Raw genomic sequence first — 26,304 nt, forward strand, 5'->3', positions numbered from 1 at the left:
ATTTCATATATTAAGTTTTAGTTAAGATACTCCCAAAATAATTCCGCATGAATATGCAGATTTTTATTTTACAAAATTCTGTGCCGAAATATCATAAAATGTCCACAGATTATGTCTCGCCCTAATAATAGCAACACATATTTATTCCCCTTGCTTTTTTGTTGAATGACATTCCTGAAGACCTCAAATCTCTGTTTGCAACTCTTACATTTGTGGGTAAGAAATTTAAACGTCTACTCAGATTTCAACTATTTCATGTAGATTTCTCACTTGTCCGCCTTTCTTCCTTTGGAGAAATTAATTATGACCTCAACCACAAACAGGACAAATTAAGGAGACTTCTCCAATCCTTCCTACACTAACTTTTAAATTATTATTTTAAGAAAGTGCTGGCGTCTTTTGTTTTGATTTATGTGTTTGTTAACAGACACACGTGTATATTTCATTTAATTGGCAGCGCTTGGGGGTTGTTTGTTTGTCTGTATGTCTTTGTTTTGGTTGTTTGTACTGTTTTATTGGTTTTCTGGCTTCTCTTTTTACAATACTTGATGCAATAACTATTTATTTATGACTTGTAACATGTGCAGTGGTTAGCACAATCGCCTCACAGCAAGAAAGTTGCTGGTTCGAGCCCTAGCTGGGTCAGTTGGCATTTCTGCGTGGAGTTAGCATGTTCTCCCTGTGTTTGCGTGGTATAGGCAGAATTTGTTAAGCTAAAATTGTCCATAGTGTATGTGTGTGAATGGGAGTGTATGGATGTTTCCCAGAAATAGGTTCCAGCTGGAAGGGCATCCGCTGCGTAAAACATATGCTGGATAAGTTGGTGGTTAGTTCTGCTGTGGCGACCTTAGATTAATAAAGGGACTAAGCCGAAAAGAAAATGAACGAATGAATGAATGAACATTAGATGTTTGAATCCTACTATGCGATCTTCATCTTTACATGCTTACTGTAACTTGACTTGGTTAGCAACACAATGGTTGGGGGTTCAATTCTTAAGTCTTCCATTTTTATTTATTGAACAAACATTTGCAAAACCCAAATAAATCCCATTCTTTCTTTCACATGCAAGTAATCCACTATTCTACCTGTAACACAGTGGTAGTACAATTTTTGTGGTTTACAAAGTTTCCAAATAAAAAAAGGTCACAGGAAGTGTGTGATGTCACAAAAAAAAAAAAAAAAAAAAACGACACCACAGAGGTGTACAGAGTAAATCTGCAGTAGTTTATTAAAGCAAATCAATCAGAGAAGATGATAATGATAATCGTGTGGATTTCTCTCATGCTTCTATGCGGGATGAGTAAGTGTGCAATGTAAAGATATTGTATTTGTACGTATGCATTTCTTTGATAATTGTAATATGCCATCTTTCACATTATTAATTGTTATGCTTTCTCCACAGAACTGAATTACTTTGCTTTGTACTCAAAAAAGAAATCACTTCTTGAATCAATTATTCACAGTTTGAGTTTTTATTTTTTTTATTTTGAGCTCTAAAACTTTATTTTAACATAGGCTACGTGATTTCCTTTAGCAGTTTCTGAAAAATGATGTGCACTTATCCAGATAAAATATTTTTTGATTTACCTTTTTTTCTCTCCTCTTATAGAGCGAACACAATCTGAAATTGTTCAACAACCAGACCCAGTGATGATGGCCTCTGTTGGGGAAAATGTTACTCTGCGTTGCATTATTTTACAAGATCACAGTGACCCGATTACCTGGTACAAGCAAACTGCTGGACACCAACCACTGGCTGTAGCAATGATGCAGAAATTAGCCCAAACTCCTGTTTTCTTTAATAACTTTAAACCCTCACATTTTAGCCTTGAGGTAGAGTCAGGAACATGTCATTTAAAGATTTACAATGTCACTTCATCTGATGAAGCAACGTATTACTGTGGCTGGAGAAAATATGAAACATATTTTGGCAGAGGCACATATTTAGCTTTGAAAGGTTTGTGTTTTTATCTTTGAATATGATTTCTTTTTTTTTAAAATACAAATTGCATTTCTTACAGCTATTACTGTACATTTGGGAACTCTAAATTTTATGACAATCTTTATTTCATAGGATTTTTAGACTATTTATGCTATAAAAATCACTTTATACATGTCACATAATCCTCTAAAATGTCTCTGTTTAGGTTCAATAAACAACCAACACAAGTCAAACGTGTCTGTTGTTCAGCATCCAGCATCTCAGTCTGTTCGTTCTGGAGATGCACTGACACTGATATGCTCTGTATTGTCTGAACACAGCACAGAGAATATCAAAATGTTCTGGTTCAGACATGATTCAGGAGAAAAACCTGTTCCAGAAATCCTGTACACTCATAATCAATCTCTTCAATGTGAGAAGGATTTTACACACAGCTGCACATTCAATCTGTCTATAAATACAGTCCGCCAAATGGACACCGGCACTTATTACTGTGCTGTTGCCACCTGTGGAAAAATCCTGTTTGGCAATGGGACGAAAATAAATATGGGTAAGTGCACAATTATTTTCTTCTTAGCATTTTTAGATTTGGAGTTCCACCATTTCACTAAAATATAGAGCTTCTGACACTTCTGAAAATATGAGCAATGTCGGTGCATAAAAGCATTGGTTATATTTAAATGTATACCAAACATTTTTGAAGTGAGTCTTTCGGGATTTACAATTTATGGTTATAAGATATAAGATGGTTATAAGATATAAAATGTTTATACAGTAGAATATAAGATGGTTATTGTTATAAGATATAAGATACATTTTATTTATTTTATTTTGTAAATAGCACAATCTTTCTTTCAAATTTAAAGAAGTAGTAATAATAATAATTACATTTATTTTCAAAAGAGTGTTCAGAAGTGTTAATATTTAGAGGAATAAACCTCTAAAAACACACACACACACACACACACACACACACACACACACACACACACACACACACACACACAAAAACATTGTTATTCTGACCAACTCTCATTTTCTGCATGAAAAGCAATTGTTATATTTAAAATGTACAGTTATACCAAACATTTTTGAAGAGAGTTTTTACGGATTTATGGTTATAAGATATAAGATGGTTATGGTTATAAGATACGCTTTATTTATTTTACTTTGTAAATAGCATAACCATTCTTTCAAATGTAAAATAATAATAATAATAAAATGCAATAAATTGTATTAAAAAGGGGCCATGTTTATTTTCAAAAGAGTGTTTAAAGGTGTTAATATTTAGAGGAATAAACTTAATTTTCAATAAAAACATGAAAACATTGTTATTCTGACCAACTCTCATTTTCTACATAAAAGCATTGGTTATATTAAAATGTACAGCTATACCAAACAGTTTTGAAGTTTTTCTGGGGATTTATGTTTTATGGGAATAAGATGATTATGGTTATAATATATAAGATGCATTTTATTTATTTTGTAAACAGCACATTTCTTAATAATCAATTTAACAATTAAAATAATAGTAATAATAATAATAAAAAACGTAATTTATTGTATTCATTTTTTATTTATTTTTAAAGGAGTGTTTAGAAGTGTTAATATTTAGGGGAATAAACTTAATTTTCAATCAAAAAACATTTGTTATTCTGACCAACTCTCATTATCTGTAAAAACTGTTCTAAATGACAACCCTTTATTTGGAATAAATGCTATCAGTTATTTAATAGAATGCACACAGTGTATTTGATTTTATTACATATTTCACACAAACCTATACTAAATGATTCCAATAAATCATGAGAAGCACAAGATGAATTTCCCCCATAGCTGTTCACTTAATGTATTTTTAAATTATTATTCTAAACAATAATTGGTCATTAATTATGCATTTTAACATTCTGTCCTACAGTAGAGCCGGTGGATCCTCTGCTGATCATCTTGTGTGTGTTATTGGGTGTTTGTGTGGTAGTGATTATTGCACAAATTATATCAAGTCATAACAAGGAAAGACAATACAGCAAAGGTGAGCGTTTGGTGCTCGTTTTTAATCATATAGAATTAGATGCAAACTTATTAATGTTAAATCTCAATGATCTAACTATTGATTTAGTAATCACCACATGGAAATTAGTTTTAATAATTTATTGATTGATTTCTTGATCAATTAATTGTCTTTCAACCAAACAAGGGCTACGCAACAGTGAAAGGCAACATCCTTCAAATCAGGTAAGCATCATAAATTGATTTTGACTCAAATATTGCATCTATTTCATAGACATATTATTATTATTTTAGTTTTACATACATTTGAAATTAGCTTTAAAATGAAAATCCAATATTAATTCCTAGAATTTAATTTAATTATGGTGTAATTAAAAGTTCTTGCTGATAAGTCGACAATTTGGGGGTTTAAAAGATAATAAAACCTGGTAAATATAGTTTTTATTGGTCTAAACATGCCAGAACCTTTTCCTTTGTTAAATAATCTATTGTTACACTGAATGACATTTTTTGCAGATGTCTTCAGTAAATCATAATGCAAAGCAATGTATTTTAGCTATTGTTTGTTTTCATAAATAAGTCAAATTAAGCTAAACAAGTGTCTAATTTCTTTATATTATGTGTCTTTTTTTCTTCATGTATTGCTAAACACTTTTGTTACCATTTTTCTCAAAGTTTCAAGGCATAGTTAGTACACTGTGAAACAATCTTGCTGCCTTCATTTTGTTTTGTTTAAATCTCAACTTATATTAATCAAACTGGCTAAAAAACTCTTGCATTACTTAAAAAATGTAGTTGAAACCTGATTAACTTAAGTTAAAGTAACAAAATAATAAATAAAAAGTAATAAAAGTAGGTAATAAAACGTCATGACCTTTTTTCGTATCATTATTTAAAGTGACCATTGTGCATTGCACAGTAGGAAATTCTTCATTTAAATGCACGTAGTTTATGATACAAAATGTGTGTGCATGGATACACTCACCGGTCACTTTATTAGGTACACCTTACTAGAACCGTGTTGGACCCTCTTTTGCCTTCAGAACTGCCTTAATCCTTCATGGCATAGATTCAATAAAGTGCTGGAAATATTCCTCAGAGATTTTGGTCCATATTGACATGATAGCATCACTCAGTTGCTGCAGATTTGTCAGCTGCACATCCATGATGCGAATCTCCCAATCCACCACATCTCAAAGGTGCTCTATTGGATTGATTGATTGGATTGAGATCTGGTGACTGTGGAGGCCATTTGAGTATTGTCATGTTCAAGAAACCAGTCTGGGATGATTTGTGCTTTATGACATGGTGCATTATCCTGCTGGAAAAAGCCATCACAAGATGGGTACACTGTGGTTATAAAGGCATGGACATGGTCAGCAACAATACTCTGGAAGGCTGTGGTGTTTACACGATGCTCAATTGGTACTAATGGGCCCAGAGTGTGCCAAGTAAATATCCCCCACACCATTACACCACCATCACCAGCCTAAACTGTTGATAGGAAGGATGGATCCATGCTTACATGTTGTTGATGCCAAATTCTGACCCAACCATCCGAATGTCACAGCAGAAATCGAGACGCATCAGACCAGCCATTGATTTTACAATCTACTATTGTCCAATTTTGGAGAGCCTGTGTCAATTGTAGCCTCAGTTTCTTGTTCTAAGCTGACAGGAGTGGCACCCGGTGTGGTCTTCTGCTGCTGTAGCCCATCCGCTACATGCACTGTGTTGTTACCATGTGATTGGCTGATTAGAAATTTGCGTTAAGAAGCAGTTAGACAGTTGTACCTAAAAAAGTGGCCTTTGAGTGTATATTGATAATGAATTGACTGTTAAGAAACCAGAATACATTTAAAACTATCTGTGTCTTTCTATAATATTTTCTATAATGTTACTCTTGCAGGAGCAGGATACAGGGCAGTTGAATTACGCTGCACTGAATGTCATAGAAAGAAAACACAGAAGAGTGCACAGAAAGGCAGAAACTCCTCAAGACAGTGTTTACAGCCAGGTCAATAACTCCAGTGTGACTGACCTGAGCACAGCTGAGCCTGTTAGACAATAAACTCAACCTTCAGCACATCTGCTCTGTACAGTACACTCAATATTGTGATTCATTTACTAGCACAGTCTAATATTGTGCAAGTTACCTTATTGTATCTAATTTTGTTTGTGTGTACTCATAAGATATATCTGAATTTACATAAACGTGAAAACACCTAATTATTTATTGTTCAAAACTGTAATTGCATTTAAATAGAACATTACTGACAGAGAATGATGACCACACCAGAAAAGGTGTCCATATAGAGGTAGATAGTTTAGGTAAATGTATTTAATTACAGATCATATATACTGTAGGTGTTGAACAAAAGTTGTTGTGTCCCGTGGCAATTATTTTAACTAGAAACTGCAGTCAAACGTATGTTGAAGTATATTTTTTGTGGTGTAATTTTTTAGTAACATTTTTTACATAAAAGATGTTTACATATAGTATTACAGACAAAAATATAGCTTAAATTATTCAAATATCCTCATGCAAAGGATTACACAGGGTATATGCATGAATCCTAAAGATAATTTTGAGATTTTAAAGACTTTTTAAAGACCTTCTCAGAATATTTTAAGACCTCATCGCCTCTTCAAGTTCTAATCAGTATCAAACCTTTAATTTAATAAACAGTTGTTAATAGACAGTTGTAGTTAAATAAATGAATGGAGCACAACTGTGCAACAGAATTTAGATAAGCTCAGGAAGAAACAACACTTAAAAGAATAAATTACATGGTTGTTTTCAGTGATAGGCTTTAGCCACTGTTTAAACTCGTCTTTCTCCAACCAGGAGCAGGCAAACTTATATTTTCCCATTCTGCTGTCTATTTTGCTCTATGGTTTCGCTAAATGTGGAGAGCGTCACATCACATTCCTACATTTGTTGCAAACTACATGACATCAACCAAATGGAGGAGCTTGGCCAGACGCGCCCCGGCCTGAACCAATCGCGCGGATCGAGCACGCCGTTGATAATATTAGGAGGAAAATAAATATATTTATGCTTTTTTGGAGGCAAACACTTTGGACAATGCTTGAACAAAATTTAAGACCTCATAAAAACCCGGTCATAAGATATATCTGAGTTTACATAAACGTGATAACATCTAATTATTTATTGTTCGAAACTGTAATTGCTTTTAAATAGAACATATTATTACTGACAGAGAATGATGACCACCAAGAAGAGTTGTCCATATGGAGGTAGATAGTTAAGGTAAATGTATTTGATTACAGATCATAGATACTGTAAAGTAATTTATTTAGTGTTGAACAAAAGTTGTCATACTGTCCTGTGGTATTAATTTTACCTAGAAACTGTAGTCAAACCAACACGATCTCACAGCAGTTTGTAACTTTTTGATTTAGTGGCTAATTCGTATGAATTTATATGATCTCATTTGTACAATTTAGTACGATTTGCTTATCCCTAATGACGGTTGGGTTTAGGGGTGGGGTTAGGTGCCACGCCTCCTTTTTTAACTCATACGAATATGTACTAATGGGCTATATGCACACGGTCTTTTAATTTTCAGCCAGGCAGCCCAAGGGCTTCCAGTGAACTGTCTTATTATTAAATTGTCATGTTTAAGATATGATTTCTTTAAAAATCAGCGATCTTCACTACCTGTTAGATATACAATATAAAGTGGGTCTCAGATCAGACAAGCAGCACTGCATTAAATTCCATTTTCCCTCACCATGTCTTTTAAACATGAGTTTATTTTACAACAGTATTTTCAATGGAGTTTCTGCACTTCCCTGTTGCTACTGATGGCGTTAGAGGTTTCAACGGTCTTTCATCTCATTTTACGCTTGAACAACTAAATCAGGGGTGGGCAAACTCGGTCCTGGAGGGCCGGTGTCCTGCACAGTTTAGCTCCAACTCTAATCAAACACACCTGCTTATAGTTTTCTAGTGATCTTGCAGATACTGATTAGCATGTTCAGGTGTGTTTGATTAGTGTTGGAGCTAAACTGTGCAGGACACCGGCCCTCCAGGACCGAGTTTGCCCACCCCTGAACTAAATGAACGCTTAAGTCTATTTAACTGAATGTATTGTAATTACATTACAACATTGATGCTGTTAATACAACGTTGTGAAACTGAAAATAGTCACATCAAGCTTTCACCGGAAGTTTATCGTTGGCTGTGCACAGAGTCCATTAGTCACTAAACTGACAAAACGTAAATACTTGTCATTGTGAGATTAGGCTGGTCAAATGTATGTTGAAGTACATTTTTTTCATGGTGTTTTTTTTTTTTGTGACATATTTTACATACTTACAGATGTTTACATACAGTATAATTTACTAGACAAAAATATAGCTTAAATTATTCAAATATCCCTTTACAAAAGGTTTACATAACCTTGATTTTCAACACTGTCTGTGATTTCCAGATGATCTACGAGTGCCTTTTTTTTTTTTTTTGCTTTGTGATGGTTGTTTTTGAGTCTCGTTTGTTTTGAATGTTTAAACCAACTGTTGTTCTTCAGAAAAATCCTCTATGACCCCTTTCCGGTAGTGACTGTGATTGTAAGATTCATCTTTTCACTCTGAGGATGAACAAAATTAACACATTTGTCTCAGTTCTGCACAGTTTAGTTCCAACCCAAATTAAACACACCAAATCAAACTAATTGAGTCATTTAGGCTTGTTTGAATCCTACAGATAAAGCTGTGGTCACACTAGAGTTTGAGCATGGAAAATTGTTTTGTACTGCGAAAAGGGGCGGGATTAAACATGTTGATTAGACATTTTGTTAAAATATCTTATTTTTCTTTATTTAGTACTGCCCTTCGGAATTTACCTTGCGTTTACCTTGGTCTTCAGATTCTGAACGTTTTCACTTTTTAGGTAATGCCTGTTGTTTCCTTCTGGAGCATCAGTGAGAGTTTAAACCTTTTTTAAAAGTTGTGTTTGAGTCCCTCAGTCATACTCAGTGTTAAAAGATGAATCTCACAATCACACAGTCACTGCTGGAAAGGGTTTAAATCTGCAGAAGACGCTGGAAAACAAATTATACAATGAAGATCGGGCAGGGGGTCAATTTATTTGATTTTAAGTAATACGCCTCAGTGAACCAAATTTATAGATTTATTTCAATTCCATCTAATTTAATCAAACTTGCTTGTTAAGTTTTCAGTGTTTTGAGGGATATTGAGTGGCTCTCAATGACATTTGTGAGATTAAATAAACATATTAATGGATGACCATGAAAGACTGCACATATTTTTTTTAACTTCTATGTGCGAGCCAGTTTATAATAAAATACAAGCTCTGCATCTAGTTTTACAGACACCTACAGTACAAATGCCTATTTTACAAGAAACATGTTTTGTGAACACTTACACTGCCTGTTGGTGCTCTAGATTTGCCGGTTTCAAACTACAGAATTATGCATTCACAATGGTACGGACCATTACAGGGGTGGTCAAATATTTAAGTTATTATTTTAATTATTAATATTATTTAAGACACAGATCAGAGCAAACTATTTTTATTAAAATAACATTTAAAGGGCAGACCCCCCCAATCCCAACCTATAATTCGCACACTGCTTGTAGGTCATTAGGAAACCACATAGTATTGAAAATCAAGGGTATGTAAATTTGTGCAACTTTTACTGATATGTTTTTTGTCTAATGAACTTTATGTAAGCATCTTTTATGGAAAATATGGTACTCAGGACAGTACTAAATAAAAAAATATCAAAAGTAAGTCCAAGGCACTCGAAAAATGTAGAAAAAAATATGACATTTTTAAAATTATACATTTTTTTCCACATTTTTCTTACTTTTGCTATTTATTCTGATGAATCCCTTACACAAACAGCACTGACACATTATTAAGCTAACCCTGAGCACTTTTTGTTTGAGTTTGAAAAATTACATGCATTTTATTTGAGCTCTCATGTTTTGTTACAATTGTTAACATTTGAACAAATCCTCTATTAAACAGAAATTGGGGGAAGAAATAAACGGGGCTAATAATTCAGGGGGGCTAATAATTCTGAATTTAATTGTATATGTATATACAGCAAGACCCTAATAAAAAGCTACAGTTCCTTTTATTTCTTTCTCATACTGCATAATGTCCATAAATAACAATGAGAAGACTAGGACAGTTTTGTATTGGCTGGTTTTATTCTGGCCTGCTGGTAATGCTGATATGCTAACAGTGTTTGTCATGTTAGCAGCAGTTCTAAGGTCAAGCATGCAAAGCATGAGTCATCCACTAGCCTGAAAACACACACTCATGTACTGTAGATGAAGAACAGATTCTGAGATGTACCGGAGCTTGTGGAAAAGGATGTAATGTGTATCGGATCACACAATCAGAAAAATATAGCATATGATAACGATATTGGAAATTATTTTCAAGAAGGTAGAGGAAAAACGAGTAAAGTAATGAATTTAAATAAAGCCTGATGTGGAAATGTGCATTCCTATAATCAAAGAGATAACATGAACACACACACAGACATATACGTTTCTGTGAAATGTGGGGACATTTAATAGGTTTCGTAATAGTACTGTGCAAACTGTATTTTCTATCATTGCGTACACCAAGTCTATCCCTAAACCCAGCCCTCAAAGGAAAATAAGTTCTTACTGTGTTTTATTTTTTACTTTTAATTAAAAACGTTCATTTTGTAACATTTATAAAGCTTTTGATAAATAGGGGCATTGACTATGTTCTCCCATGTCACCTTCTCCATGCACGCACGCATACTCATGTAGTCTCACACTAACTGTTTTTCTCTCACACTCACACGCACGCACGCACGTGCACACACACACACACACACACACACACACACACACACACGCACACACGCACACACGCACACACGCACACACGCACACACACACACACAGCACTGTCGCATCACAGCAAGAAGGTCGCTGGTTCGAGTCCCAGCTGAGTCAGTTGGCATTTCTGTGTGGAGTTTGCATGTTCTCCCCGTGGTGTGGGTTTCCTCCGGATGCTCCGGTTTTCCCCACAAGTCCAAAGACATGCACTATGCGCTATAGGTGAATTGAATAAGCTAAATTGGCCATAATGTATGTTTGCCAATGCAAGTGTGTATGGGTGTTTCCCAGTGTTGGGTTGCGGCTGGAAGGGCATCCGCTGTGTAAAACATATGCTGGATAAGTTGGCAGTTCATAGCGCTGGGCAACCCCTGATGAATAAGGGACTACGCTGAAAAGAAAATGAATCTCTCTCACACAAACACGCACACACATTGACTCTCTCACACAAACACACACACTCAAAGCATGTCTCTCTCTCTCTCTCTCTCTCTCTCTCACACACCCACACACACTCGCACGCATATACACACACACACACACAGTCGCATAACGCATGCATAAACACATTCTCTCAGCAGTTTCTGCTGCCCTCACAAGGTGATTTCGGAGATTGCACAACACAAATGTAAAATATGCTTTGATATGGCTGCTGTGCACCAAAATATGAGCATAAGACAAAGCAAAATAATCAGTTTTAAAGACTTTTAACTAGAATTGTTCAATGAAAACTTGATTCTTCAACAGCCTACGTCACACAAATGAAAATCAATAGGGCGCATTGAAGATTCAACAACAAACAGTTTCTCTGAGGTTCTGCCTGACCACATTAAATACATTACAAAGAAATGTGGTAAATACAAATTTCCATTAAGCCAGAATACACAGAGTGAACAGAGAACATATCATCACACCCGTATAAGAGCTCTACGCTATATACAACATACTTATTCTGCACATAAGTGCTTCTGAAGTGGCATTTGTAAAGCTGCTCAGAGGTGGCATAAACACATTAGTACAAGTGTGACACGAGAAGCTAAAGTGGGTTAAAAGCAGGTATTTGCCTTTACACTACATTTAGAGCACAGTAAAATCAAGACTTTGCTCAATTGATTGCCATTAATTTACTGTACTGTGTGTCAGGTATGCACTATACTATCAGTGTTTCCTCTAGGAGTTTTTCTAGCTGTGGCGGCAGGTCTTTCACCTTTGGTGTTATTTCAATGATAAATGTTGTGAGCACAATATTACAAGTCGAGATCGCATTTATGTAATACAAACATGCAAATCTCTTTACTTGTGCGCCGATTTCCTCTGTTCATGCACAAAACTTCAAATACACGCTGCTCAAGTGCAGATTTTCTTGAGCGCTCTCAAATAAACGCTGCTGAAGTGCCATTTAGTGCGTTTATGTAACAAGTTTGTCTCCAACATTTATTAGATTTGCTAGGAATGTTTGTGAATGTCTCCAATAGACCTACAGAGCGGCATTAATGCGTCCTGAAGTAAAGTGAAATGGCTATCAACTCCCGGAAGATAAAGTCATTGTATGCAGAACCATAGACCTTTATCTATTAAAGTGTATGGAAACAGTGTTCATTTTAACTGAAAGCTACATCGTGTTTGCTGGCCTCATGCATCATGCAGCCCTGTCAGTCAGTCAGCATGTCACCTTAAAGGGTTAAAAGAATAACCCACAGCATACTATGATTACAGAAAGGTTTGCGCTGTTATAATGCACTTACCTTTTAATACATTTTGGTGCGATTATAACCCGCTATTTAAAAAAACAACAACAATGACTGAATGATTTGAATGAGAAGCTGTAATGTAGCTGTGGCGGGATGAATTTTGGTGTTGCGCCCCGCCATGTAGGAATAAATGTAGCGGAAACCATGACTATATAACATATTAAAACAGTGGCATTAAAAGGCCAAACTCAGCACAGACAAATATAAAAATATTCACTCAGAATAGAAACACAATGCACACAGCTATTGCTTCCCTAAAGTGCACAGCGTCACTCAGAACTTCAGTTTCACATGTCCAATCAAATGCTTTTATTAATCTATACTCCATAAACAGATCTAAAGTTGCAGCTTGTTGAAACAATGTTTTCTATATAGTGAAAGGCACACTAGATAGAGAAGAAATGATTCAGACAGTGTAAATAAGCCTTCCATTGGGCTGAATATAGCTGGTGCACAGGTCGGTACAGACCACAAAACATATCAGACCCATTTTAATTCTAAGCAGAATGAACGTTTTATTTAGGTGTTAATACACTGAAAAATAATGATTCATTGGATTTACAATTTTTTTTAAAGGTAAGTGGTTAGGGTTAGGTTTCATAGTGAAACTTTTATACACATATACACTTATTTAACAACACACTTTACATGCCAATTTGCACATAACAGCTGCACATATAACATTGTATATAGTAATAAACACCTACATACACTTGTCAATTTGTATATTTGCATTCACTACTTACTTGTATTTTTAAAAATATATATTTATTATCTGTTTTTTGTCCTGTCTCTGTTATCCTGTTATACTGTAGAAGCTCTGTCACGAAAACAAATTCCTCTTATGCGTGAACATACCTGGCAATAAAGCTCTTTCTGATTCTGATATTGTTTATTTCACACCTCGAAGCCACTGAGCTTGATAAAGTTGCATTTGACCATGTTTTCACACCCACAGACTAATAATAATGTCTGATAATTTCTCCTATACTGAAAAATTGATTCATTGCAAATTGTTGCAAACAATTTATATAAGCTAAATTTAAACAAACAAATGAAATGTAGTGATTTTCAACTTAATTCTTTGTTTAAATTCAGCTCATATAAACTGTTTGCAGCATTGTCAGTAAATCATTTTTATCAGCATACCTGTAGGAGAAAAGATCAGACATTATTATTAGTCTGTGGGTGTGAAAAATGGCCAAATGCAGCTTTATCCAGCTCCGAGCTGTGAAATAAACATTATGCTGCTGGATTTTTTTAAAATTTAATTTTATATAAAAGTGCTGATCACGCCTTCCCAGAGTGTTTGACAGCAGAATACACACAGTCTACCCCGATCTCTTTGGACTGGACCTCACACCCCTCATTTTTAGTGGAAATATTAACTGTGGAGTACTGCATGTCAGCTTGATCCTATAAGTAAACACATTATAATTGTTCTTAAGTTTGACGTTTTAAGGTAAAGCATAAATATGCATTCTGAAAGCATATGGAATATTTTGTAATGCTCCATATCTCATATTCAGTCAATCACATGAAGATCTTTGATGTTAATAAAACTGTACCTGTTCTGTATCCGATTCCTCAGGCTCGCTTGTTGCGTTACCGCTGAAGCAAACGTCAATATAATTGTCTGACAGAAAGAGAGAAATGTGTGTGATATTTATTGGTAATGCTGTTTCTTTTAATGTGATTAATAACAGATATGAGTTACTTACTATAAAAGGTCTGGCACTGCTCTCTAAATATCTGCATGCAAATGAAGTACACATTTACAGCAATAGAAAGCAGTAAGGCTATACAGAGGATTGTGATGACAGGAATATGAATATTTCCATGACAGTAACCTGAGACATAAAAAAACAAACAAACAAACAAACAAACAAACAAACAAACAAACAAAGGTTTGAAATTATGAATTTACAGACATGCAAAGTTAGTCTTAATACAATAGTGGTCAAAAGATTAACAACAAAGATTTTTAAATATTTTTAAATACAAGTAAAATGTAATATGTTGCTGTTATGATCAGTTATTAATGCTATTGAATGCTTGTGAAAACAACAATGTCTGTTTGAAATGTCTGTGACCCTGCACCAAAAAACCTTCTTACTGTATCGTCATATGTTGATTGGGCATATTTGTGCCAAAAATATGTAATATGCATCAAAATAATTTATTTTCTCTTTTAAGCCAAGTAAAGATCAAGTTCCATGAAGATATTTTGTCAATTTCCTATAATAACTGATCAAAACTTTGATTAGTAAAATACATGGCTAAGAACTTCATTCAATCATTTTCCTTCAGCTTAGTCCCTTTATTCCTCAGAGATCAACACAGCGTAATGAACTTATCCAACATATGTTTTACACAGCGGATGCCCTTCCAGCTGCAACCCAATACTGGGAAACACCCATACACACTCAATCACACACATACACTATGGCCAATTTAGTTTATTCATTTCACCTATACCGCATGTCTTAGAAACACAGGGAAAACATGCAAACTCCACACAAAAATCCCAACTGATCCAGCGATCTTCTTGCTGTGAGGCAACAGTGCTAACCAATGAGCCACTGTGTCGCCCGGCTAAGAACTCACTTTGTACAAATTAAATTTTTTAAATTCAAATAACAATTTCTTGAATTCTCAGATTCCAGATTTGTAAATAGTTTTAGCCAAATATTGTCCTAACTTCACAAAGTATACATCAATGGAAAGCTTATTAATTCAGCTTTTAGGCAATGACTTCTGACTGGTTTTCTGGTTTAGGGTCACATATTATATGTCTTTGCTGTCAAGTTTTACCAATTTAATGTGATTGATGAATAATAGAATAAAAAAACAAAAACATTTAAACATTTTGAATAATAATATTAATATTATAGTATTACTGGCATGAAACAGCATGACTTTTATCATCATTAATAGTTGCTTGAGCATCAACTCTACATATTAGACAGATATTTTAAGAATCATGTGACACCGAAGGCATTGATGAATGATGCTCATTCCTGAATCAAAGCAAGAATAAACTACATATTGTTATTTTAAATGTAAATAATAGTTTACAATATTACTGTTTAAGCCTTAGAGAGCTGAACAAACAAACAAACAGCTACTGTTTGCAAACCTGACATACCATACATGCACAAACTAAACTATTTCTACAATTATTATTACACACATCAACGGTATCTAAAATATAATAAATGTAAGACATCTGAAAGTAATAAAATAAAATAAAACACATCCTACCTGGCTCACAACACATCTCCGCATCTATAACACATCAGGTCTGTCAAGATAAATAGGCAGACAGGCAGACAGGCATTTTTATAAGATAATTGTACAGTTTTATTCTTCCTTACCTGGAACGTGATTATTACCTTCAGCCTGAAAGCCTGAAAAGTAAACATTTTGTTTCATAAGAGTGTATTTTCACATGCACAGTATTTACTATTATGTCTTTTACATAATCACAACAACGTATCTTTCAAACCAGTGTGTAAACGCTATTCCATCTCTCATCGAATTAAAAAACCCCCACATAAGATATGATAACGTTTCAAACTGGAAAAAAGTGTCATTACAAAAGTGGTCAAAAGTTTAAAACATTAACATTTGTAATGTTTCACAATACAGCACAAACTACAGTAATATGCTACCTCTATTCAGTAATACACTAATATGCTGATTTGCTGTTATAATCAACTATTATTGGCACGGCTGAATCATTAATAATGGTTATTATTATATCAAACACACTGTAAAAATATCTGTTAATTAACACTTTCTGTATTTTGTATTCACTTTGTGATTCAACAGTGTTTTTCGTTTATTTATGGTTGTGTGTAAATTTTTGCTCTGTCGACTTTTTATGTTGAAAACTCAGCTCTGCAATTTAACCAAGTGACTTTAATGACATTTTAGTAGTTTGAAATAATATAATGTAAAAGAAATAATGCATAAATAATAATTACCTGGTTTTTGAGCTGCAGATCAGCATATTACGGAAGGCTGGTGTGACACCGAAGGCACTAAAGAGGTAATGATGAAAATATAATGAAATTAAGATGTTGAAAATTCTGCAGGATTAAACTACATTTACCAACAACACTAAAATATGTTCACATAGAAAACAGCTATTTAAAATGTAAATAATATTTTATAGAATTACTGGTTTTATTGTATTGTTGATCAAATAAATGCAGTCGGACATCTTTTAAAACATTAAAAAACTTGGTTTTCTAAGTTTTGAACATTACTGATTACACATGAAAATACTACATTTACACATAATCAAAGACAAATGAAAAATTCTATCTGCTTAACATCTAAAGAGGGTAAAATAAAGCATCTCCTTCCTATTTCAAACAAAATCCCCATAAAAAAACAAAATGTACATTTTCCTTGGGCTAGCTGCGATCATTATTATTATCATCATCAAAAAAATATCTTTATGCTTTTTTCTTTCCTTTTTTCTTTTATTCAGACACAAATACATTTCATCATGAATCTACAAAACATCTTCATATCAGCGTAAACTCAAAAATAACAACAGATTTTAACACATGAATTTATTTTTCCAAACATTTTCAAGCAGAAGCAGTTTTATTAAATTTATTTCGCAATATTCCTTTTTGTAGTTAGTTAATTAAATTAATTTGCTTCTTCTAACATGAAGAAATAACTATAACTCATATAACTGCAAAAATACTGTTTTATTCTGATATAAATCAAAGATAGATGGTAAATAAAACCAGGTTGACATCTAAAGGGTAAAAAAAGAAAAGAGAAATAAATAAAGAGAGAAAGAAAGAAAGAAAAAAAATTATATTTAAATTTTCCTCACCTGAGCTGCGATTATTGCCTTAGGCCTGAGAGCCTGAAAATGAAATGTTTGATTTATTAAAAAATAATAATTTTAATGCGTTTTTGTAATTTAGGTTAGATTATCAAATTTATTTGATTCTTGTAACATCTAAACATATGACTGTTTCCAAACTTTTGACCGGTAAAAAAAAAAAGAAAAGAAAAATAAATGATCATGCCTATTGTAATTCAAGCTAATTGATTAATTTGCTTCTTGTAACAAAAAAGATTGTTTTCAAACTTTTGACTAGTAATCTTAATATAATAGCAAAAATACTATATTATTCTTGCATAATCAAAGATAGATGATAAATAATACCAGCTTGACATCTAAAGGGTGAAAAAAAGAAAAGAGAAAGAAAAAAAGAAAAAGAAATAAACAAATATAAATACATAAACACATAAGAAAGAAAAGAAAAACAAAAATAAATACATAAACACATAAAGAAAGAAAGAAAGGAAGAAAGAAAGAAAGAAAGAAAGAAAGAAAGAAATTTTAATTAAATATTTAGAATTGAATTACCTGAGCTGTGATTATTGCCTTTGGTCTAAGAGCCTGAAAAAGAAATGTTTGATAAATAAAATATGATCATGCACTTTTGTTATTTCACAGTCATAACAATGTATATTTATAACAAGTACGCATATGATATTTCATACAACATATTAAGTAAATCCTCTTATCGAACACATGAAATGGTACTTACAGAAGAAGCTCAAAAGTAAAACGACATATTTCAGATTTGAGCGTTGATGTCCAGTGAACTCCTCCTTTCTCACTTCATGTTAGATGAACATTTTCAAAGAATCACATGACTTTTAGCAGCAGCATCAGGCAGAAATAAACATATGTATGCAACACTATTTCATACCATATAACAACAACAACAACAACAACAACAAATACATCCAATACTCTTACATGAAATGCTTTCAAATGGTCACTTTGACAGAGCGAACCCACAACAAGTAGGAGTGTTTTGTATGAAAACTTTATTGTGTCATACTTTAATGTTTTTTCTTTATTTTATTTTTAGACATAAGAGGAAGAGATAGTAGATGACCACACAAACAGAAACTGCAGACTCAAAATAAGATGTTTCTATTTCCTCATTTTCAATTATACGACACAAACTATTTTAAATGTTCAACTTACTCCTCTTCATTCCTCTGACTGCTGCGTATTTTCAAGAATACGTCAAAGCATTTGAGACTCTCTGTTCTTGTCTCTTTCTAAAGGCCAAAGAAAAAAAACAAATATATAGAAGATCTGACTCTGAAAGCATTTCACATGCTTATTTTTACAGAACTATATTTACACACACACACACACACACATGACTATTTAAAGCACTATTAATTTTAAATCAAGCACCTTTGTTATTCATACCCCAGCATCCAGTGCTCAGCATATACAAGTACACCACTCACAAATCTATCTTTTAAACTCATATTTTTAATAGGAAGCTTTAGAATATTATATTTGTGCATATACATTAGATTAGTCAGTACCGAAGCCAAATCTGGAGCTTGTCTAACAGTCCAAAAACTAGTACACCCTAATTTATATGTTATAGAAAAATCTAAAAAGAGGAAGAATCAAGAGAAGCAAAAACACTGAATGTTTTTGTTGAAATTTTGTAGGTTGTAATTTATTTCGCAATATTTTGCTTTAGTTTAATTGTTTTATCTTTCAATTTCTGAATATGTTTGGTGACTAAAATATTATTTTAATAAATATATATGTTAAATACATTGCCTATATTCATTGAGAAATGGACAAAAATATTCACTTTTAAAATGGGGTGTACTCAAGTATGTTGACCACTATGAAGTGCCATCCAAAGTCCTTGGTGCAACATATGCTGGTCAATGATGGACAATTCACTTTCAATTCACTTACACTTAATATTTATGTTAAAAAGTATTTTTTAAGAAGTTTGACCATTTTAAAAAGCCATGTTCAAAGAAATGTAATAAAAGTTAAAGTAAATCTAAAGTGGAGATATTCAAATGCGGTTTCTGAAATATTGATAAAATCTGAATTATTTGACTGTTATTGTACTATAGTAAATTCATTCATTCATTTTCTTAAAGGTTAGTACCTTTATTCATCAGGGGGCACCACAGCGGAATAAACCGCCAACTTATCCAGAATGGGGAGTACATGCAAACTCCACACAGAAACACCAACTGACTCAACCGGGGCTCTAACCAGCGACCTTATTTTTGTGAGGTGACAGTGCTAATCACTGAGCCACAGTGCTGCCCCACAGTAGTACATTTTTTATTTGTTTTTTTTCCACTCTGTATTTGACAATTGAGTACAATTGTTAAAATAAAAACAGAAACTAACTTAATTTAAGCACCTTTAAGGACCTTTGTTTACGTTTAAGTACCTTCCAGGCCTTGAAAACAAATGTTTTAAATTCAAGTACTTTAAAGCACTTTCAAAAAGTGTGGGAACCCTGAAATATTAATGAAGACTTCGAGTAACAGGAAGAAATACAATTTGAAAGCATATTCACAAATATACATACATACAGTGCTCAGCATATACGAATACACCCCATTTTGAAAATGAATATTTGTATCAGTTTTTCAGTGAATATGGATAATCCATTTTGGTGCATTTAAACAAAACAGATTAAACAGATTTATTTATTAAAAATAATATTTTAGTCACCAAACATATCTAGAAATTGAAAGGAAATACAATTAAATTCAAGCAAAATATTGCAAATAAAAAAATTAAACTACAACATTTCAACAAAATTGTAAATATTTTTAGTTTCTCTTGATTTTTGCTCTTTATTAAATTTTATTTAAGATTTTTCTATAACCTATAAATTTGGCTGTACTAGTGTTTGGACCGTTATCATAAGTTATTTTGTTACATTTGCTCCAGATTTGGCTCCAGATTTCTAATGTATATGCATGCACAAATATAATTTTCTAAAGTATCCAATAGAAAATATGAATTGAAAATGAGAGATTAGTGGGGGGGGGGGGTGTTCTCATATATGCTGAACACTGTACATTACATTCAAATAATACTTCATTATATTACTGTTTTTGTCAACACAACAGTATTATTTACGTGTTTTTTTATTTATTTAAATTAAAAATGTAAAATAAACTAAAATTGTAATAAAAGAACATATATACGGGACATTCAACCAGAAACGTACATTTTCACTTATAAAAAAATGTGACAGGGCCTGACAAGCTTGTCATCCTCAAAAAAACATACAAAAACAAGCATAAAATTATACAATTCAATGAACGAACGCATCCTTGGTCACTGTCTGCTTCTCCATCAAATGATCTTAATTTTGAGTCATAGCCTTAAACGTGTATTGCATGCATTTAATTTTTTAAGCATGTTTTTAATCAATTGATGTGAATTAAAACAACTTAAACTTGATATTTATGAAGTTTTTTTATTCTAAATAACAGTTTTAGCATAACAAAACTGTTAAATCTGTAGGTTCAATTGGGCTGAGGACAAGGACAATGACCGGGTTTGTAAATTTTTCAAGTGTTTTTAATAAAGAAAACAAATCTGAGAACCAAATGACTGACAAACTCCTTTACAGAACAAATCACTGGGATGAAATACGTTTTACTCACTGTATTTATGTTTTTTTTTTTGGGACAGATCATGTACGTTTCTGGTAGAATGTCCCATTTAGACCATTTTGAGGCAGGTAAACAATTACAATGGTCCTAACATATTTTCCTGACTTACACTTTAAATTTCCATAGCTTCTGAGAATCCAAAAAGATACACATAATGTTGTCAATAATGCTACAGCAACATTTTAATGTTAAATTATAATTAAATTGCCTCTTGTTACAGTTATGAAACAGTTTGACAAACAACAGGAAATGTTTATGAGCCAATGACATGACCACACTGAAATGGTCTATTATATTACTGTTTTTGTCAAGCACAACAGTGTTTCTTTAAACAGTATTTTTAATTTATCTAAACTAAAATGTAAAATAAACTAAAATTATAATAAAAAGAGCATATATAGCTCTCAATTTTACAAATGTAATAAAGCTACTCAACTCTACAACAGAAGTTTGCACGCCGTTTTGTAACACCTACTCTGGCCTCTAGATGGCGACCTAACCTTTTCTTACCACTAATATCACCGAAGGCGCTGACAGTCTGTCCGTCCACACGACTGATTCATTACTCTTAAACCGTGTAAACCTTTTCTTTGTTCGTGTAAAAGTTCATAATAAGCGCTCACCTCTAGTCCGTTTATGTTTGGCATAGTTTTTCTTGCCTTTGTCATCCACGGGGAAAGCAGAGGAAACAGCCACATGAACTGCAGTCCTTTCTTTGTAACCCTACCCCAATATTAATACCCATCAAATCCTGCTGGGAATATTTCCCTACTTTCCTGGTGTCGAAAAGAATAACTTGATTTTCTCATTGCATTCCTCCGCCTGTTGAACTAACAGTGTTTCTGAGGCCGTGTGAGGGAAGGACGGAGGCCGCCGAGAGTCAATAAGCAACATCCAAATCCCGCCGAAAATACACACTCAAACCGACGCGAACTGGGGGAAAATAGACAATTATTTATTTCTTATAAAAATATTATTAAAGTACACTTACATGAGCACCAAAGTAAATATCGCAGCATGCAGTATCTCAAATAAACATGTTGTCACATTTATAGATTTCATATATCGGCTCATGAGGGGTTTCTGAAGACCTGAACGGAATCTTAAAAATATATTATTATCAAACAGTAATGCTGTGTTTCCTTACAAAAAAAGAAGTTTATTCAAGTGTGACTTTCAGTCTGCTTTTGTAGGCTATTTAATTCCATAAATTATAAATACTAATAAAGTAGGCTACACTTGCAGTTCAACTGAAAAACAGATAATTGTGAACTCAAAGTTTACTGCGGCAAATCTTACAGATGATTTTATAAACTACAAATTGTGACAGTTTAGCCTTAAATAGTACAGAAACAGTATGCTTTTCAGTATACAATGAACATGTACTTCTTGGTTTCAACAGGCTCATTCTGAAAACGTAGCCCTATGTAGCTACATTTTTGGAGATTGCAAATTATGTTGCCAGAGCTACGCATGGCTGCATTTCATCTTTCAAACAAACGCCGTTCCTTTTCTCGCTAACCAGATGACCGCTTGGCTTCATGTGTACGGCTTTCCCATTGTTATCATTTTGTCTGGTATCTCGAAACGTATGTCGGCAGACTTGAGATGCAGAGCGGAGTTGACCGCGACGATGAGGTTCGAGTCCGGTGAAGAACGGTTCCAGAAAGCAGGTAAGACAAAAAAATAAAATAAACAAGTAAACAACAGGGTGAGAATGTGGTAAGATCTGAAAACATGGAAAGAATCAGGGGGCTTTTCTATTTCTGCTTTTCAAAACATTGTTGGTTGTGTTTAGGGAAGGTGGTGGGCAGGTCAATAGGTGCTTTTCAAAATACAATTGGCTGGGTTTAGAGAAGGGGGTGGGTGGGGGGATCGATCAGTTGGTTAGTCAGTCAGTAAGCTAGTCAACAGTGACATCTAGTGGTTTTACGTGAGAAGAGCAGGCACGAATGGCATTCGCAAGAGAAATTTGAGATCTCAAAAAGTGTACACAGTGGCCTCTGGTGGATTCGTGAAAACAAAAACTGCAAAAAACATAGCTCCTGGGTCGTATTTTGCTCTCTCCAGAAATGTATACGGGGTACGTATTCAGAATGAGCCTGGGTTGCTTTTTTTTGTAAGGGAGCTTTGTTTACAACTCTACAAACCACAATGAAATAAAACAGTCCTGGATTGTAATAATTAATAACAGTAAGATTGCATTGAGACAGAATGGGTACGTTACATAATACTGCAATTATCATAAAGTTGAGCTGAATACACAAAGACACAAAGTACCTTTTAATGGTAATACAACAGAAACCTTTACCTCATTTCCATTTCGTCATCCATCTAGCTTCCCTGACATTTCCTTGCATAATTTCTTCACAAATACACGCCTCAAAACAAAGGAACCAAAACAAAACACCACATCTTTGCAAATTAGCTGTCCAGAACACATTGTAAACAGACCCACCGTACAAAAATATCACAGTTTCTCTGAATATATATCTATAAAACATCTCCACACTGCTCTTCCTGTGTGATGCTTGGCTTTGGAGTAGCGAAAAACCTTCGACTATTAGTCTTGGACTGTTCGCGCACGCTTTGATTTTTGAACTCTAAAAGACCCGGAAAACCCGAAGTCCACTTTTCTTTGACCTGAGACATTTCGAGGTCCATCAGAACTGCTATCGGGTTCATTTTTCCTGCAGTCCTACAGTACGGTTGTGGTCCTTAGCTCAATAAAACAAGAGGCAGCAGCATCGATCACCTGATGGCAACCGTTTAACACTGGTAATGGAAATGCTGGTGCACTTTTCCCTCCATGTGTGCATGTGTGTGTGTGTGAGTGTGCATGTCTGTGTAGACTTTGGTGTAAATCTTTGGTGGGCCGCTGAGAGTTGCAGGCCCCATTGCCATTAGTCTTTGGCTAGGCAGGTCAGGGTTAGTGGTGTTTGGTGAACTGGGCTCTTTGTCGGATATGTGGTGGTCTCTGTAGGTCGTGGGTCGGGGTGGTAAAGCGCTTTGGCGTCTTCGACTATGGCACAACCAGAGCACAATGGTGCCCACGATAAGCAGGGCAACAGCTGGGATACCAATGATCAGTGGCCAGGGTAAACCAGGACTGATGTGGCGGGGAATCACATCCTTTTCCACCTTGGGATCTGCAAATAAACATGATATATCGTTTTGATTAAACGATTGATTAAAGGTCCCGTGAAGTGCTTTGAAAAGTGCATATAGAGAGGGTGGGGCATAGAGTAGCTCCTCCCCTTTTGTTTTTATCACAGCTCTGCTAGTGAGAGTTGTTGAGCTCAAATGAAAAGCAAATAAAAAGCGTCTTGAAGGGGGCGGGGCGGGGCATGTCAGATACTAGAGAGCATTTGATTGGTCAAGATATGATGAGAAACTGAAGTATGTAAAAGTAAGTAAAAAAAGTTGATCCATTTAGGTGGAAGTGATAAACTGCAAAGGATGTTTATATCAATTTTATATTTTCTAAAGGTGAATTTTGTCACTGTTGTGGAGCACACTAGCTTATAGATATCCTTAAAACTAACAGACTGAAACTAGCATCTAAAATATTTTATTTTAATTTCATGGGACCTTTAAGGGTGAGTTGTAGTACCATACCTGTTAACATTGGCATGTGAAAATAAGGAATACCCTCTCGTTTGTTAAACAGCAACTCTTTATCCCTATGGAGAGCATCTGATAGTCATGCACCGCTACTTGAATTGACTGATTTGAGATTTGCATGGGAGGAGCAGCGATGCATGGCTGTAATGGAAGAGAAGATAATAAGGCCATTTTTATTTTAATTTTGAAGTGTTTTTAAGCCTAAATAATTTAAAAGCATAATCATCTTCAACAGCCCTTTACATTTAAGAGCAAGGGGCGTGCCCTGGTGGTTCGGCAGTATATATGCATATATCTAGGATCTGCTCTTTGATGATGTTTATTGCCACAAAGATTAAAAATACGGGAGAAATAAAGGAAAATACTGTAACTGGACGATTGCGGAGTTTAATTGTAAAATACGAGAGAATCCTGGAAAATTAAGAGGGTTGACGGGTATGTGTAGTACACTTTTTATTATTTAGTTAATTAAATTAAATTAATGTGCATATGAATGTTATTGACAAGAATAATTTTGTCCTTAAATGGTGCTTAAAAAATTAAAAACTGCTTTTATTCCAGCCGAAATAAAACAAATAAGACTTTCTCCAGAAGAAAAAATATTATCAGACATATTGTGAAAATTTCTTGCTCTGTTACACATAATTTGGGAAATATTTAAAAAATTTAAAAAAATTAAAATCAAAGGGGGGCTAATAATTCCGACTTCAACTGTATATAGTATAAAATTTGAAAATAAATTATATTAGTACTATAATTCTGCAGTAAAATGTATTACTCAATGTTTATATTTTTATAGTGCAGTAATATTATTATTACAATATTTATATACTCTATTCTAATATATATATATATATATATATATATATATATATATATATATATATATATATATATATATATATATATATATATATATATATATATATATATATATATATATATATTTATTTATAAGTGAGCCAAACAACATCATCATAAAAATATTTTTTTATAGTCATAATAAATTGGTTAAAAACAGTGTGCTTAAAAAATGTAAGTGTAAATAGATTTGTGTAAATGTATCTTAATTTATTTTATGTTCATTCAATGTTTATGTTTGTTATTTTGTGTAAAAAGTCAAAATTTTCAAGATTGCTCTAAACCAGTGGTGCCCAAACCTTTCCTTATGAAGGGCTAAAAAGACTAAACACGATTGAAGGCTGTGGGCCGAAGTTAAATCTAACAATTATATTAAAGTCACCATGTTTTTTTCCCTAATCTTTGTAATAATATAAAAAAAATAATAAATACACTAATTGTATTAACTAATACATTTTTTTACATTTTTAATGAACATATTAGAATAAAAACAAACAATTCTATTTGGACCACAATGGAGTTCGTTGCTGCACACACTAGTCAAGCTGCACATCCTTTTGCATTGATTTGCTAGCCAAAGTCTTGTGCATAGTCATCTATTTATCGTGTGACAGTATGTACATTTTTAAAACTCTGAACATTTAATTTATACATTTAATTTAGGTTAGCTTTTTTTTTAGCTCAGCAATAACACAAACAGTAGGTTACATTCAA

The 26,304-nt window shown here is 33.6% G+C and overlaps 2 protein-coding genes and 1 long non-coding RNA gene across 4 annotated transcripts in view; 1 reads left to right on the plus strand and 2 right to left on the minus strand.

Moving 5' to 3' along the window:
• The first annotated feature begins 1,260 nt into the window (after positions 1–1,260).
• Positions 1,261–6,026, plus strand: LOC130240236 (uncharacterized). Its single transcript, XM_056471668.1, has 6 exons — positions 1,261–1,303; positions 1,613–1,960; positions 2,151–2,495; positions 3,864–3,977; positions 4,143–4,180; positions 5,865–6,026. Exons 1-6 carry the CDS (start codon positions 1,261–1,263, stop codon positions 6,024–6,026), a joined length of 1,050 nt encoding a protein of 349 aa, XP_056327643.1.
• Positions 6,027–13,124: 7,098 nt separating this feature from the next.
• Positions 13,125–18,383, minus strand: LOC130240890 (uncharacterized). Of its 2 annotated transcripts, XR_008838809.1 has the most exons (9): positions 18,171–18,383; positions 17,987–18,019; positions 17,444–17,476; positions 16,572–16,628; positions 15,960–15,992; positions 15,847–15,870; positions 14,304–14,432; positions 14,151–14,218; positions 13,125–13,998 (listed from the first exon to the last, which is right to left on the minus strand). It is a non-coding gene; the product is annotated as an uncharacterized LOC130240890 (long non-coding RNA). The 2 variants fall into 2 exon arrangements; XR_008838808.1 differs by having other exon boundaries at positions 15,847–15,992.
• Positions 18,384–22,039: 3,656 nt separating this feature from the next.
• fgfrl1b (fibroblast growth factor receptor like 1b) overlaps positions 22,040–26,304 on the minus strand; it is an 82,174-nt gene continuing 77,909 nt past the window's right edge. Inside the window, exon 7 of the mRNA XM_056472304.1 lies at positions 22,040–24,254. Coding sequence (XP_056328279.1) covers positions 23,875–24,254 — 380 coding nt within the window. The 3' untranslated portion in view covers positions 22,040–23,874. The remainder of the gene's footprint in view (positions 24,255–26,304) is intronic.

This window comes from Danio aesculapii, chromosome 14 (genome assembly GCF_903798145.1).
Source record: "Danio aesculapii chromosome 14, fDanAes4.1, whole genome shotgun sequence".
In the NCBI taxonomy this organism is placed as follows: Eukaryota; Metazoa; Chordata; class Actinopteri; order Cypriniformes; family Danionidae; genus Danio; species Danio aesculapii.